This window comes from Perognathus longimembris, chromosome 7 (genome assembly GCF_023159225.1).
Source record: "Perognathus longimembris pacificus isolate PPM17 chromosome 7, ASM2315922v1, whole genome shotgun sequence".
Classification (NCBI taxonomy): domain Eukaryota; kingdom Metazoa; phylum Chordata; class Mammalia; order Rodentia; family Heteromyidae; genus Perognathus; species Perognathus longimembris.
Window position 1 is genome coordinate 81,900,160 of NC_063167.1, and position 14,123 is coordinate 81,914,282.

The 14,123-nt window shown below is 44.5% G+C and overlaps 1 protein-coding gene across 1 annotated transcript; it reads left to right on the plus strand.

Moving 5' to 3' along the window:
* Nucleotides 1-3,529: 3,529 nt before the first annotated feature.
* Gpr88 (G protein-coupled receptor 88) lies at nucleotides 3,530-5,900 on the plus strand. Its single transcript, XM_048349979.1, has 2 exons — nucleotides 3,530-4,328; nucleotides 4,676-5,900. The coding sequence occupies exon 2, from the start codon at nucleotides 4,734-4,736 to the stop codon at nucleotides 5,898-5,900; it is 1,167 nt and encodes a 388-aa protein (XP_048205936.1). The 5' UTR covers nucleotides 3,530-4,328; nucleotides 4,676-4,733.
* Nucleotides 5,901-14,123: the final 8,223 nt, after the last annotated feature.

The window sequence follows — 14,123 nt, forward strand, 5'->3', positions numbered from 1 at the left end:
TGTAGGGAAAGGACTTTGGCTAGAGGCAAGCTCCCCAAGTTTTCACATTCCAGTAAACTTGAGTCTGGCTTTCCAGTTATCATAGAGGTGTTATTTTTGAAATCAAGAGACTGGGACATCTTTGATTTAATAGTTCCACACTTTGACTTGTGAGTTTAGAACATTTAGACAGATGGTGTGTAGATTTCCATCTGGACAATCTCCCTTTGCCTGCAAATTTAGGGGTGGGCCTGGCTAGGCTGCAGGCCTGACTCAGAATAATGCTTGGTATCCGTGATGTGTCCTCAAGAAACATTAGCCACAGTGATGCTAGGATTAGACAGAAGACTGTGCTTTGGGAAACAACAAGCACCATATTTGTGGTGGTAAGGGACACCAGGGAATCTTACTAAGGACAGTGATGGCCACGGGACAAAGGGCAGGACAAGGCAGGAGCTGGGGCCAGCCTGATAGCAAATTGCAAAATGTCTACAGCTCTGTGAGGAATTAAGGGTGGCAGGAAAGAATCTGCCAGTGTCTTGTAGGCAAAAGTGGGAGGCCTAGAACAGGATGAGATTAATTAGGGAGAAAAGAGAAAGAAGAGAACCAAGAACAGAGTAGCTGAGAGCAATCCATTAAGAGGCCCATGACATGGGGTGGGAGGTGAGTGTCTGGAAAGGAGCAGAGAGAGGAGCAATAATAGGTGAATAAAGAGAAACCTGAGGGGGAGGGAGCCATGGGAGAGAGCAAGGACTGAAGAGTGTCTGGGTTTACAATTAGGGGTTGCTGCTGACCTTGGCTATAGCTGTGGGGAGAACTAAAGGCTGAGGGGCTCATGAGCGATGAACAGGAGAACAGCAAAGTAGAAGCAGAAAGCCAGCACTTCTGGCACAAAAAGGAAGTGAGCTATGTGTAGCCACCTTAAGAAGGAAGTGGAGTTCAGGGCCAGCTTTATTAGGTCCAGTGGAGGGAATGGGCAGTGGAGAGAAAGGAATTGGAGATACATCAAGAAGAGTGATAAGTGGAGGAAGCTCCTACTGGAGGCAGGAGCAAAGAGAAGTCATAGAAAAAAAATCACTTGGGTGTTTCACCATAGAAGAAAAATAAGTGAAATCACACATAGAGTACCTCATTCGTGATTGAGCAAGGCACAGTATTTACTGTGTGCCCACCATTGTTCTGGCACAGAGAATAAGAATGAAATCTGACCAGGCCAAGGTGGCTCCTAGCTACTGAGGAGGCTGAGATTGGAGTATTGTGGTTCAAGGTTAACCACGGAGCACAAAAGTCTGTGAGGGTCTTCTTTTCAATTAATCACCAAAGCTCAAAGTGGAGCTGTGGCTCAAGCACCAGCCTTGAGGAAAAAAGAGAAAAAAAAAGAAAGCTAAGGACAATGCCCAGGCTCTGAGTTCAAGCCCCAGTATCAGCACAATAAAGGAAATTTTTATTTATATAATGCAAGTTTAGTAACATAAAATCAAAAGAGAATCCAATAAAAAAAAATCCAGACAGGCCAGGGTTAGAGGAGGCACGCTTTGGAGAGAAGTACTTATGGGGTACAGGGACAGAGTCTTTCAGATGAAACTTTATTTCTTTCAAAGAAGACACAAACTAGTAGCCAGGACTCTGGACCTGACATTCAAATGCAGACATCCTTTATGACTAAGTGAAGTGTGAAAGGAAAATTTATATTTTCAACACCAAGTTTTCACTACAAATGATTTGAGGAATGTCCTGAAGGCTTGCTGTGCTTATTGTACTCAAAACTTTAATAAAGCCAAGTGAATATCAGTAATTTGAAACTTCAATCAATTGAATAATCATCATTCCTTTTCTCCCTCTATCAACCATTTCCACTGAGATCAAATCTAACTCAGCTAAATCCATTAAGTCTTAGGGCCAACCCATCATAGGTCTTAAGTCATTAATTAAATGATGGGGTTTGCAAGAGAAAGAAGAAAAGAAAGGGAGATATGCTTTGTCATCCTGAAAGACTACTCTTAAGGACAGATACAAAAAGACACATTATACAGAACAAGTGTGTGTCAAGTGGCATAATAAAGGAGGAGACATGTTAAATTCACTAGCAGGGATTCAGAGGAAGCTTGAGCAAAAAGGGGCTTGGTTTTTGTGCTAGTCCTGGGGTTTGAATTCTGGGCCTGGACATTTTTGCTTAAGGCAAGCACCCTTCCACTTTGAGCGACAGCTACATTTTCAGCTTTTTTTTTTTTTCCTAGTCAATTGGAGGTAAGAGTCTCACAGGCTTTCCTAGGCTTTGAACCTTGTTCCTCAGATCTCAGCCTCCTGAACAGTGTTTGAAGCCATTGAATGGACACTTCTCATCTGACATGCAAAGAATCCACACAAGGCCAATTAGATCCACAAACCTCACCTCATGTTTTTGTATGACATCATGTTACCATATTTCCTACTGAGCTAAACTTGTAGAAAACTGACTTTGCCAGTGGAAAAATAGTTTGTTGGGGAGAATATGCTTGTGAACAGCTTTCCAAGGGAATGAATGAATTAGTATTGGTGCTAAAACAAATTCAAATATCAGACTGCAAATCTCGAAGACACTATACAAAGAAAAGAAATTAAAAACCAGCATTGTTGTTCACACTTTGGCTCCTTCAGGTACCTTCCCTTCATCGTACACTCACTTTTTAAAGACAAGAATACACACACACACACTTTTTTTTTTTTTCTGGTTCCAGGGCTTGAACTCTGGGACTAAGCAGTGTTCCTGAGCTTTTTTGCTCAAGGCTAGCACTCTACCACTTGTGCCACAGCTCCACTTTGGGCTTTTTGTGGTTAATTGGAGATAAAAGTCTCATGAACTTCCCTGCCAGATCTCAGTCTTTTAAGTAGCTAGGATTATAGGTGTGAGCCATGGGTGCCTGGTAAGCCTTTATACTTTAAAGCAGTTTTTGCTTAGCAAATCAGAGCAAAAGGTACAAAGATTTCCCAAACAGAAAGTTGTCTTTCCTATACAAGTTGATAGCTTTCCAGGCACCATGTTCTACTGGAGTGGTCCATTTCGCGCAGCTGATGAAGCACCCAGACACAGATTCACTCCGTTTCTAGTATACTTTAGGGCTTGCACTAAGTGGTGTGCAGACTACAGAGGTGGACAGATTTATAGTGCTGATTGAGACATAAGAGTAGATTCAATTAATCTGAGCTCTGAGCCTTCATTCCTTCTCCCCCACCCCAATTCTTTGCTCCCCAGTTTTACCTTTCCCAGAAGGTCATAGAGGTGGAATCATACCATGTGTAGCCTTTCCAGATGGACTCCTTTCACATAGAAATACTCATTTAAGTTCCCTCCACAGCTTTAAATGGCTTGATAGTCCATGTCTTTTTATTTCTGAATACGGTTCCATTATTTTGATGTGCCACTGTCGCCTACTTGAAATCTGACCATGTCATGTTTTTTAACCTCTCCCCAATTCTTTTCATTGCTGAAACACAAAGACAAATTCAGAAAAGAAATCAAGTGAGAAGGGAAAAGAGAAAGCCCTGAAATTATTATTTAAATTAAGGCTTTCAGACTTTGTGGATAATTACCCATGTCTCACTTTAGCAAGGGGGGAAGAGGGGGAGATGTGTTTCAATTAGAATATAAAGTAATCCTTCTAATGCAGGAATGAAGAGACAAGTCCTGGGTATTTGGGCTGTATTTATCTCTGAGAAAAATCTAGCCTCCAGCATGCATCAGACTGAGATGAGAGAAACTGGGGAGTGTAATGAAATTTTATTCTAACATTGAAGGGAAGGAAGGAAAGAAAAAATGAGGCAGAATGGAAAATAAGTTGACTGAGAGGATGAGAGAAAAGAGAGGGAGAAACTTGCTAAAGCATAGGACTCTGAGCAGGGAATTTTTCTTCCCTTTACAAGTTGGGAGCTGTTGAATAATTCATGGGGTGCATGGCAAGGCTGTCTCTTCCCTGGGTGATGTATCACGGAGCAGGAGAGGGTTCTGAGTGGGTTCATCACATCAGCAACCACTCTTGGTGCTCTCCCCTGGAGCTCAGCCTCTGCCTCTGCAGCCTGGCATCCTCGCTGCTGCCTGCCTGCCCACCGGCCTGGGCTTGCAGCCTGCTGGCACCTTACGTTGGCCGGTTCTGCTGCCAGCTTCTGAGAAGACTCCCCACAAGCAGCCGCTTCCTGCCTGGGACAGGTGTGTGGACGCTGTTTGGAAGGAGCTGGGCCCTTGCCCCTGGCACGGATCCCAGACTGAGAGCTGAGTTTCTCCTGTTGATTTCTGGACCACAAATACTGCTGCTGAGAAGGTATTTCCTGGCATCTCTCCCTCTGCCCCTGCCACCAGCCCAGCCCCAAGCCAGGTCTCCTCCACTCTGTCCCCCTAACACTGTTCTTCTTTTCTTCTCCCAGCTGGGATAAGTCTTTTTTAAATGAACAACTCGTGTGTGTGTGTGTGTGTGTGTGTGTGTGTGTGTGTGTGAAGAGGGGACTGGTCTTGATTTTGCCTTTGGTCTCGGGGCTTACCTGGGGCTGCGATGTGCAAAGCAGCTTCTCCCTAGCATTGGAGACATTTCCCAGGCAGGCGACTTGTCATGTGCCACCCCCATGCTCCTTGGTTCCCCCTCCCCTTCCCCTAGCCCATTATTCTGCTTCAACATCCTGTGGGCGGCAGAGGGCTCCAAGGATGTCTTTGCCCTTCTCTCGGCAGGCAATCAGGTGTCACGATGGGACGACGCTAGGGCTGGAGGGGTGAAGAGTTGGCCAGAATGACCAACTCCTCGTCCCCATCCTCCTCCACCACCGGGGGGTCGCTGCTGCTGCTGTGCGAGGAAGAGGAGCCGTGGGCGGGCCGGCGCATCCCCGTGTCGCTCCTGTACTCGGGTCTGGCCATCGGGGGCACGCTGGCCAACGGCATGGTCATCTATCTCGTGTCGTCCTTCCGAAAGCTGCAGACCACCAGCAACGCCTTCATCGTGAACGGCTGCGCGGCCGATCTCAGCGTCTGCGCCCTGTGGATGCCCCAGGAGGCCGTCCTGGGGCTCCTGCCCGCGGGCTCCGCAGAGCCCCCCGCGGACTGGGACGGCGCAGGGGGCAGCTATCGGCTGCTCCGGGGTGGGTTGCTGGGCCTGGGGCTCACGGTGTCCCTCTTGTCCCATTGCCTGGTGGCCCTGAACCGCTACCTCCTCATCACCAGGGCGCCGGCCACCTACCAGGTGCTGTACCAGCGGCGCCACACGGTGGGCATGCTGGCGCTATCCTGGGCGCTCGCCTTGGGGCTGGTGCTGTTGTTGCCGCCTTGGGCTCCGCGGCCGGGGGCCTCGCCGCCCCAGATCCACTACCCCGCGCTGCTGGCGGCGGGAGCGCTGCTAGCGCAGACGGCGCTGCTGCTCCACTGCTACCTGGGCATCGTGCGCCGCGTGCGCGTCAGCGTCAAGAGGGTCAGCGTGCTCAACTTCCATCTGCTGCACCAGCTGCCCGGCTGCGCCGCCGCCGCCGCCGCCTTCCCCGCCGCCCCGCACGCCCCGGGCCCCGGCGGCCCCGCCGGCGCCGGCCCCGCACACCCCGCGCAGCCGCAGCCTCTGCCCCCGGCGCTGCAGCCGCGCCGGGCGCAGCGTCGGCTCAGCGGGCTGTCGGTGCTGCTGCTCTGCTGCGTTTTCCTGCTGGCCACGCAGCCGCTCGTGTGGGTGAGCCTGGCCAGCGGCTTCTCGCTCCCCGTGCCCTGGGGCGTGCAGGCGGCCAGCTGGCTCCTGTGCTGCGCCCTGTCCGCGCTCAACCCGCTGCTCTACACCTGGAGGAACGAGGAGTTCCGGCGCTCCGTGCGCTCCGTCCTGCCCGGCGTCGGGGACGCGGCTGCCGCCGCCGCCGCCGCCACCGCCGTGCCAGCCATGTCCCAGGCCCAGCTGGGCACCCGCGCCGCCGGCCAGCACTGGTGACCCGGCTGGCCAAGGGCCCGAGGGAGCCGGAACTCCGGGTTCCTCCGTGGTTCCTTTTCCCCCCACCCCCATTTCCTGGCGGGGCCGCTGGGAAGCCCAACAAACCCCTAGCGCCCCAGGGCAATACCTGGACAGAAAGCTTCCTTCCCTTCAATGGAGCCATTGGGTCCCGCCGCCTGGGGTAATTTTACCCTTCCGTTTCTTTGTGCTAGAGAAATCCTCAAGTCAGAACTCAGCAAAACTTGTCAAGTGGCTTTTATTTTTAAATTAACGAACCAGGTAACTTATTTCCAGACAGTTTTGTGTTTGAAAGAGATTTCAGAAGATCTAAACCTTCCCACCTTTCATCGTTTTACCTAGGAAGCTCCTTGAGAGTGCGTGAGCTAAAGGAAATATTACTGACCAAGGGAGAATAGGCAGAGAGGACCTTCCGTAGGTTAAACCTTTGTATCTTAATCTGGAAGACTGAAGCCACAGATGTGCACAGAGGTGTTTAAAATGCCACGAAAGACCTCAAGCCTTTTATTTTTTAACGTTTTTTTTCCCCTAAATTTAAATAGAGCCTTTTTGAATGAGATAGAATCTTAGCCAGTGGGAAAACAAACCACACCGCACTATTTTACACTCCTTCTTCTCTTTGCATCTCTAAGACCATTTGCATTTCCAGCATGGAGTGCTACATTGAACCAATTCAAGTTTATTCATTGATGGTTTTGAGCCAGAAATGGAATTGGGAAAACAAGAGGATTTTCTTATTTTAGGTACCATGGTCACATTCTTCTAAAGCATGCACGTTTGTGGCCTCCTTCATTTTGTAACCAACTGATTCGCCTTAAGACTGTGGTTGCAAGCTTTGAACATTCTGTACTTTATAAATGGTTGTGAGGGAGAATAAGTCCTTCTGTTTTCTCTTTAAAATATCTCAATGCACATGATATAACGAGACACTAACAACGCCATAGCTGCATAGCTAATAGTAGCTGCCTTGCATGCTCTTAGATGCTACAACTTAATGGGCATGTGGAATCCTAAAGAAATACCCAACAGACAAGGACATCCAACTTCTTTCAGATACTAAAAGAACTGGCTTCCACTATTTGAAAAGAGACACAGATACACTAGCTAGAGTTCTTCTTGTTTTGACTTCATTTGTGAGAAAACTCCCGGTTGGGAGTTTATGTTACAATTATGGAACCGTAGTCGAGATGGAACACTTGGCTCTACAAAGCCACCTGTGCTCTTTCAAGGTTTCAAAAAGTCACTCATTAGGAAGGAACACTGTTGTGTAAACTCACATATATTGATGTTTAACATTAATCTCATGCCTATTAAAGGCAGTATAATAAATTCAGTGATAGAGCTATATATAACTACATATATATATAAAACTATATATATATATAAAAGTTCAGCGGGGATTCTTCTGAAATGCATTATTTGAAGCTTATCACTTCTATCTTTAACACTAAATTTTAGAGACATTTGATATGCAAAACCATGTGAAATAAACTTATAAATTAAAATGGGAAGAAAGTAATATTAATTATTTACTAGATTGCTAATGACATCCAATCTGCGGCCTAACTGCCTCAGTGAAATAAAGTGTGCCATCCAGGAACACCACAGATGGTTTAGTGGCACCCTTGGACATTTGAAGCCAGGATAATAGGAACATTTGTGAACTTGAATAATTATGGGAAACTTTGACCTGTTTGTAGTAAAGGAAAATAAATACATTTGTCATGGATACAAATCACCAGTCGTTTTATTAATCTATCCTTTTTATGCATGCATCATTACTCGCTTACTAAAATTTCATGTGTTCCTGTTTTTCTTGATTCAGAATGCTTAATTAAAACACAGACAACTGCTCTGTTTTTTTTCCCCCCTCTATCTTTTCTGTTTCTTTTGCTCTGTCTTCTGTTTCCCATCACTATGAGGACAGTGACAAAACCCATGGTATTCCCAGGCACTAGAAAGGACACTAGTAATGTAACTCTCCTGGCTGGCTGTAATTTCATTTTTAGTGTCTTAAGTGATTCTATGCTTTATATGTTAAGGTCCACAAATCAGCATCTAAAAAGTTAGGCATAGCTGGGCTCATAGTTGATGGCTCATACCTGTAATCCTAGCCACTTAGATGGCTGAGATCTGAGGACTGCAATTTGAAGATAACTGGGACAGGCAAATTGGAGAAACTATTATCTACAATTAGCCAGCAAAAACTTGGAAGTGGAGGTGTGGCTCAGTTGATAGAATACCAGTAAGCAAGGGTGAGATCCAGCATCCAAGCTCCAGTACTTGGCGGTGCGCTCGTGCACACACACAAATGGCATAATCTCTTTTCTGTAAGTGTTGGGAAACTGGTTCTAACAAAAGAGGGAGCTGAGAATTTTCATTTTTTTGCGCGATGGGGGGCACTTTTCTAGATCTCTGTCAATAAATCTTTTAATTAGGCCTCTATCTGTATTTCTCACCTGAGCATCACAAACAATTTCCCCCTCAGTTCTATAATTCACCAACACATACAAACCACTATGCAAATGTGTACCTGAGATTTTGCAATTGTTCCTGGTTAGTGCCCAGAACCATCTGCTGGCTCTGTGCCATGTGGGAGACCTACTTTAGATTAATTTACTGGTAATTAACTCCACAGGACTGATTCACTTTTAATCTCAAAGTAGCAATAATGTGTCTAAAAATGCATTTCTAGGGCAGGCACTAGCGGTTGAAGTCACTGCGTTGGCAAATTAAGTTAATGGAGATTGTGTTCTTATTTAAATGAAACCACAAATTATCCACTCAGGAATTTAAAAAAAAATCTGAATTGCTATTGTGGGCTGCTCTACTTTGCTTTTTCTACTTCTTTTTTTTTCTTCCTTTACATACATTTCTGTTAAGACATAGCATCAGCTTTCATTCTCCATGAATTTAATTGCCGAATTCTAGGAAGCATGAAGCTCCTCCCAAGGTCAGTTTCATGCAGAAGAATAGACGAATTCACAGCTGGTCTTTGCTTTAAATGGGATAAGGAGAGTTCAGGTCAAATCTCCCTTTGTCCTAGAATTGGGAAAAAGGTTTTTGCAATGGGGTGTTGTTCCATTTGGGGGAACTTAGTGGGAAGGGGAGAGGAGGATGGAGAAAAGGAGCAATGCCTCATCTTAGTACTCTAATGGAGAAAATTCTTTTTTTGTGCAAGTACTGTGGCTTGAACTCAGAGCGTTGCTCTCTCCCTTAAGCCTTTTTGTTCAAGGCTGATGCTCTACCGCTTGAGCTACACCTCTACTTCCAGCCTTTTGCTGGTTAATTGGAGATAAGAGTCTCTTGGATTTCTCTGCCTGAATTGGGTTCAAACCTTGATCTTCAGATTTTAGCCTCCTGAGTAGTTAGGATCACAGCTGTAAACCATTAGTGCCTGGTGTGAGGGAGAAAATCCTCAAAGCTGTCTGCTCACTGATGGAACAGGTGCAAGGCCACTATATTCTGATGGCCACTGTGCTGCTTGACTCCAGTATTTCAAGGTCACCTTTATTGTCTCTGGGGTCTTTAGCCATCTCACCCAATGACTTGACAGAGGCCAGGAACAGCGTAAGTTTAAAGTGAAGAATATGTACAGAAATTATTGTTGAAGCCTGTCCTTAAGGTTTATAGGTTGTAGAGCTCAAGTGAGTGGGAACATGGAGGGACCTTTGCTCCTCATCTCATTTTTCTTGTTCCCAGAGACCTCATGGGGATGTGTGTCACCCAGCCCACAGTCCTAATCTCTGGCTCCCTTCCTGTCCTTCTGCCAGACACCTGCCCACCTCTGAGATCTAGTGGAGTGCCTACAGTGCCACCTCATGCCCTGAAAGTGGTGAGCTATTTGGGCAGAAATTTTCTGGGTTACAGGTTCTATACCTACAGAGGGAGAGGGAGGCTTGGGCGCTAGTTTGGTATGTTTCATTGGGATTCCTTTCCTAGTGGCAGGGGTGGTGGTGGGGGGGGGATAGGCCCTTTAAAGCAGGAGACCCCCATGGGGGCCTCAGTTTCTCTTAGAGTGATACTGCTTATACAAGGGCCCCTCTTGGCACCCTCTCCTAGACTGTCTACTCACAGGAATTCTGTAAACAGATGCCCCACCCAGGGCATCTCCCACTGCCTAAGTGATCCAGGCCATCACAGCAGGTGAGAAGGATGGTGATAAGGGAATAGAAAGAGTATGGAGGAGGCAGGCTGGATTTTGATGGGTCCAGGGAGATGTGTTACACAAATCTCTCTACTTCAGTAGATCTTTGAAGTCTTCATAATAAATTTTTTGAAATGTGAAGCTAAACCTCAAATAAGAAAGAAAGAAAGGAAAGACAGTGAATGAAAGAAAAAAAAAGGAAAGAAAAATGAATCAAGCAATCAAAAAAAAAAAAAAAAAAAAAAAAAAGGCCACGCATTGATGGCTCAAGCCTGAAATCTAAGCTGATTAAGAGGCTAAATTCTGGAGGATCATGGTTCCAAGCTAGCCCAGAGAACAGAAAATTCTTTAGAGATTCTATCCCAGTAAAAGAAGCTCGCTGGTGGTGAGCACCTGTTATACTAGCTACAGTGAAAGTAAAATAGGTGAACTGCTTTCTAGGTACAGACAGGGAAAGAAATGAGACAATATCCCCCAAATAACCAGTGTCCCAAAAGGTTGGACGTGTGGCTCATAGTAGAGTACTCCCTTTGAATACTGTCTCCTCCCAAAGAAAAAGAACACAAGAGAGAAATGAATAGAGGAAGATAAGGCATCCCCAACATTTAAACAGAAAAGCTGGAGTTCAAAACTTTGGTCTGACTCCAGAATTCAAGGCTGTCTGCCACAGTGTAGGAAAATCAGAAATTTCCAGCCAGGTGTGAAAATTCCTTTACATTTTCTACTTTTCCAATCCTCCCTGCCTGCTACTTCCAGGCCTGTAGCCTAATTGGTGTATGCAGCCCTTCTAAACATTGCCCATGCTGTCAAAGCCTTGGCTCATTGAAGCACCTTGGGCCGGGCTGGAGGGAGGGCGGGGCGAGATCCTAGCCTTTCATTGACTCCCTCAGCCTCCATGCTTCTTTCTAGGGAGGCTCATTCAGGTATTGTCTCCCCCTCAGGCCTCCCCAACCCCCACCACCCCAGCCATGGGCTTTGCCTCCCAGAATTTTTGTATCACTCTGCTCTTTCTGCACATTCCTGTGTCTTTTTTTCTTCCTTCCTTCCTTCCTTCCTTCTTTCCTTCCTTCCTTCCTTCCTTCCTTCCTTCCTTCCTTCCTTCCTTCCTTCCTTCCTTCCTTCCTCCCTCCCTTCCTTCCTTCCTCCCTTCCTTCCTCCCTTCCTTCCTTCTTCCCTCCCTTCCCTATCTATCTATCTATCTATCTATCTATCTATCTATCTATCTATCTATCTATCTATCTATCTATCTATCTATCTATCTACTATAAGGGTGATATACAGAGGGGTTACAATTATGTAAGTTGGGTACTTAATGAGTACATTTCTTTTTGGATAATGTCACCCCTTCCCTGGCTCTCTCCCTATTCTTCTTTCTTAATGTGTGTGTCCTATCCTCAAAACTAGTCAGGAAAGGATTTTTGTTTGTTTGCCTTTTTTTTTTAGAAGGAGGGTTATTGCTGCCCTTAATTGCCCCCTCTCCTTTTAAATAGGAAAAATAGTTCTCTCTTCAAAATATCTTTTATTTGTAACCACTAATCTCAAATATCCTATGTATTTAACATATATGTATATAATATTTGTAGTTGATGGCCGATTCTTTTTAGTGGAGCTTGAACTTGGGGCCTTTAGCTTTTTCACTCAAGGCTAGGGTGCTACCATTGGAGTCACAGTTCCAGTTTGAGGTTTTTGCTGGTTTAGTGTAGAGATAAGAGTCTTAGAAGCCTTCCTGCTCAGGCTGGCTTTGAATTATGATCCTCACATATTAGCCTCCTGAGCAGGTAGGATTACAGGTGTGCACTACCAGCTTCCAGCTAGCAAAGGCTTTTTGACCCCTCTGAGTTGGGAGAAATGCTCTTTATCTTAAATGAAACTTTTTTTCATAATTTTGTTCAATTTCACTTTACTCTGAAAAAATGAACAGAACTCATTTGCAGAGATGAAATGCTGAAAGCATTAGAGAATGGTAATTGTTAACACTAAAAATAGAGCCTATCTTATGCATTTCCATCCGTCTGCAGAGCAAGGAGCCTTGTGAGAACCTTGCCATGCTGTTGGTTACAGGTTTTATGCCAAGATGAAGGCACTTTGTCTCCATCAGACTTTCCCCCAGGCAGAAGGTGTCGGAACTATGGTTTTGTTCTATTGTGCATAGTCAACCTTCCACACAGCTGTGCATCACACAGTTGTGGTCTTTACCTTTTCAGTCTTAGGTATGTTAAAGGAGCAAAATATAATTATACACATTATTCTTCCATTACCATTGGGATAAAGACTAAAAAGCAAAAACATGAAATATTATGAAAATTTATAAAAAGGAGCATTAAATTTGTTTAACCTGCCAGAAAAGCCTAAGTGTTAAAAATAAAACTAGATTACATTAGAAAAATTAATTTTTTTTCTTGTACCATAAAAGAAAATATAGATTGTGACCTAGGAGACAAATCAAATATTGTAAAAAAAAAAAAAAACTCTGATTCACATCATTCCTGGAAGAGATTCTAAAATGAGAGGATTTCATTGAACCTTTACAATGACTATGATTACAATCAGGTGTCAGGGGATTGGTTAAAAGTAATGATTTTGTTCAGGTGCCTGTGGCTCATGCCTGTAATCCTGACTACTCAGGAGACTGAAATCTCAGGGTAGAGGTTGGGAGCCAGCCGGGGCAGGAAGTCTGTGTGATTTTTATCTCCAATTAACCAGCAAAAAGCTGGAAATAAAGGTGTGACTCAAGTGGTAGATCAGCCTTGAACGAAAAAGCTAGTCTTGAGCTCAAGTCCTAATATTAGCGCGTATGCGCGTGCACACACACACACACACAGAATAAGAATAATAAGAAGCAGGAGGAGATGGAGGAGGAAGAGAGGAGAGGAGAGGAGGAGAAGGGGGAGGAGGAGGAGAGTGATTTTATAGCATTTTTGAAAGGCAGAAAGTCAACATTATTTTCAAAGTACAACTACTATCAGTCAGCACATTTACAGATTATCTTTGGCTGATTTTCAAGTGAGTAAGGGTTAATAAGTCCACAGGCTGAGCTGAAAATGGGTAAAATGCTCTCTCCAGTAATTCATGTTGGATTGTAGTAATATAACTAGTTTGGTGTTTTCTTTTGGAAATTTTACCATAGCAGCCATTAACTTAGATGAGGAGTTGGCAATTAGATTCCAGTAGTAATAGTAAATCTAACTGAGGAGTACCAGTTGGGAAACCAGGCTCACACAATTTTGAATCTCCATTTTGCCTTTATTTATTTTTTCAGAGTACCTTGTATTTGTAACAGGGACAACTTGAACCATTATCTTCCTTTTTATTTTTCTTGTGTGGTTGAGGTACACCACTACACCCAACTTTTTACTTGTTGAGATCAGGGTCTCTTGAAGTTGTTGTTCACTCTGGCGTTAAACTTTGATCCTCTAATTTAGTAGCTAGGATTACAGGTGTGAGCTACTGTACTCAGCTTCCAAATATGTTCTAATGAAAACATTGGCTGAATTAACTTTACAGAGATATTTTTAATATGCATCCAGGTGTATCTATAAAACATGTAGGAAATGTTTGGTCAAGAGCTAAAAGTATTTGTCATTTAGATAAATATTTCTGAATTGCCAGCAATGTGAGACAATTTGTTTATCTACTTAGAATGGCAATAAAGTTTATAGTCATTCTTGAATAACTGATATCTCAAGGCTGTTTGATTTGCTTTTTTTTTTTTTTCATTTTTCCAAATCAAGTCCTTTACTCATTTTAAATTTGAGGTGGTGGTTCAATTTCTTCTTTTTTTTGTCAAAATGGTCTTTTCTGTGTTATGGTATATATATATATTGGAGCCTGAGAATACTTAAGACTTGTCTACAGGGTTGGAATTCTGTGAATTTTGTAGAAAGAGCAGTGGGAAACTTTGAGCAGTGGGGCTGGAAAGGTACCTGACCCCTGGTGCATCCATAGAAATAGCCCCAAAGAACACAAGCACACTGAATTCATTATAGGAGGATCAAAAAGAAATGTGCTCACCATACACCAAGGAAACTAGGTAGAAAAAAGGAGAATACCTTTCCTAC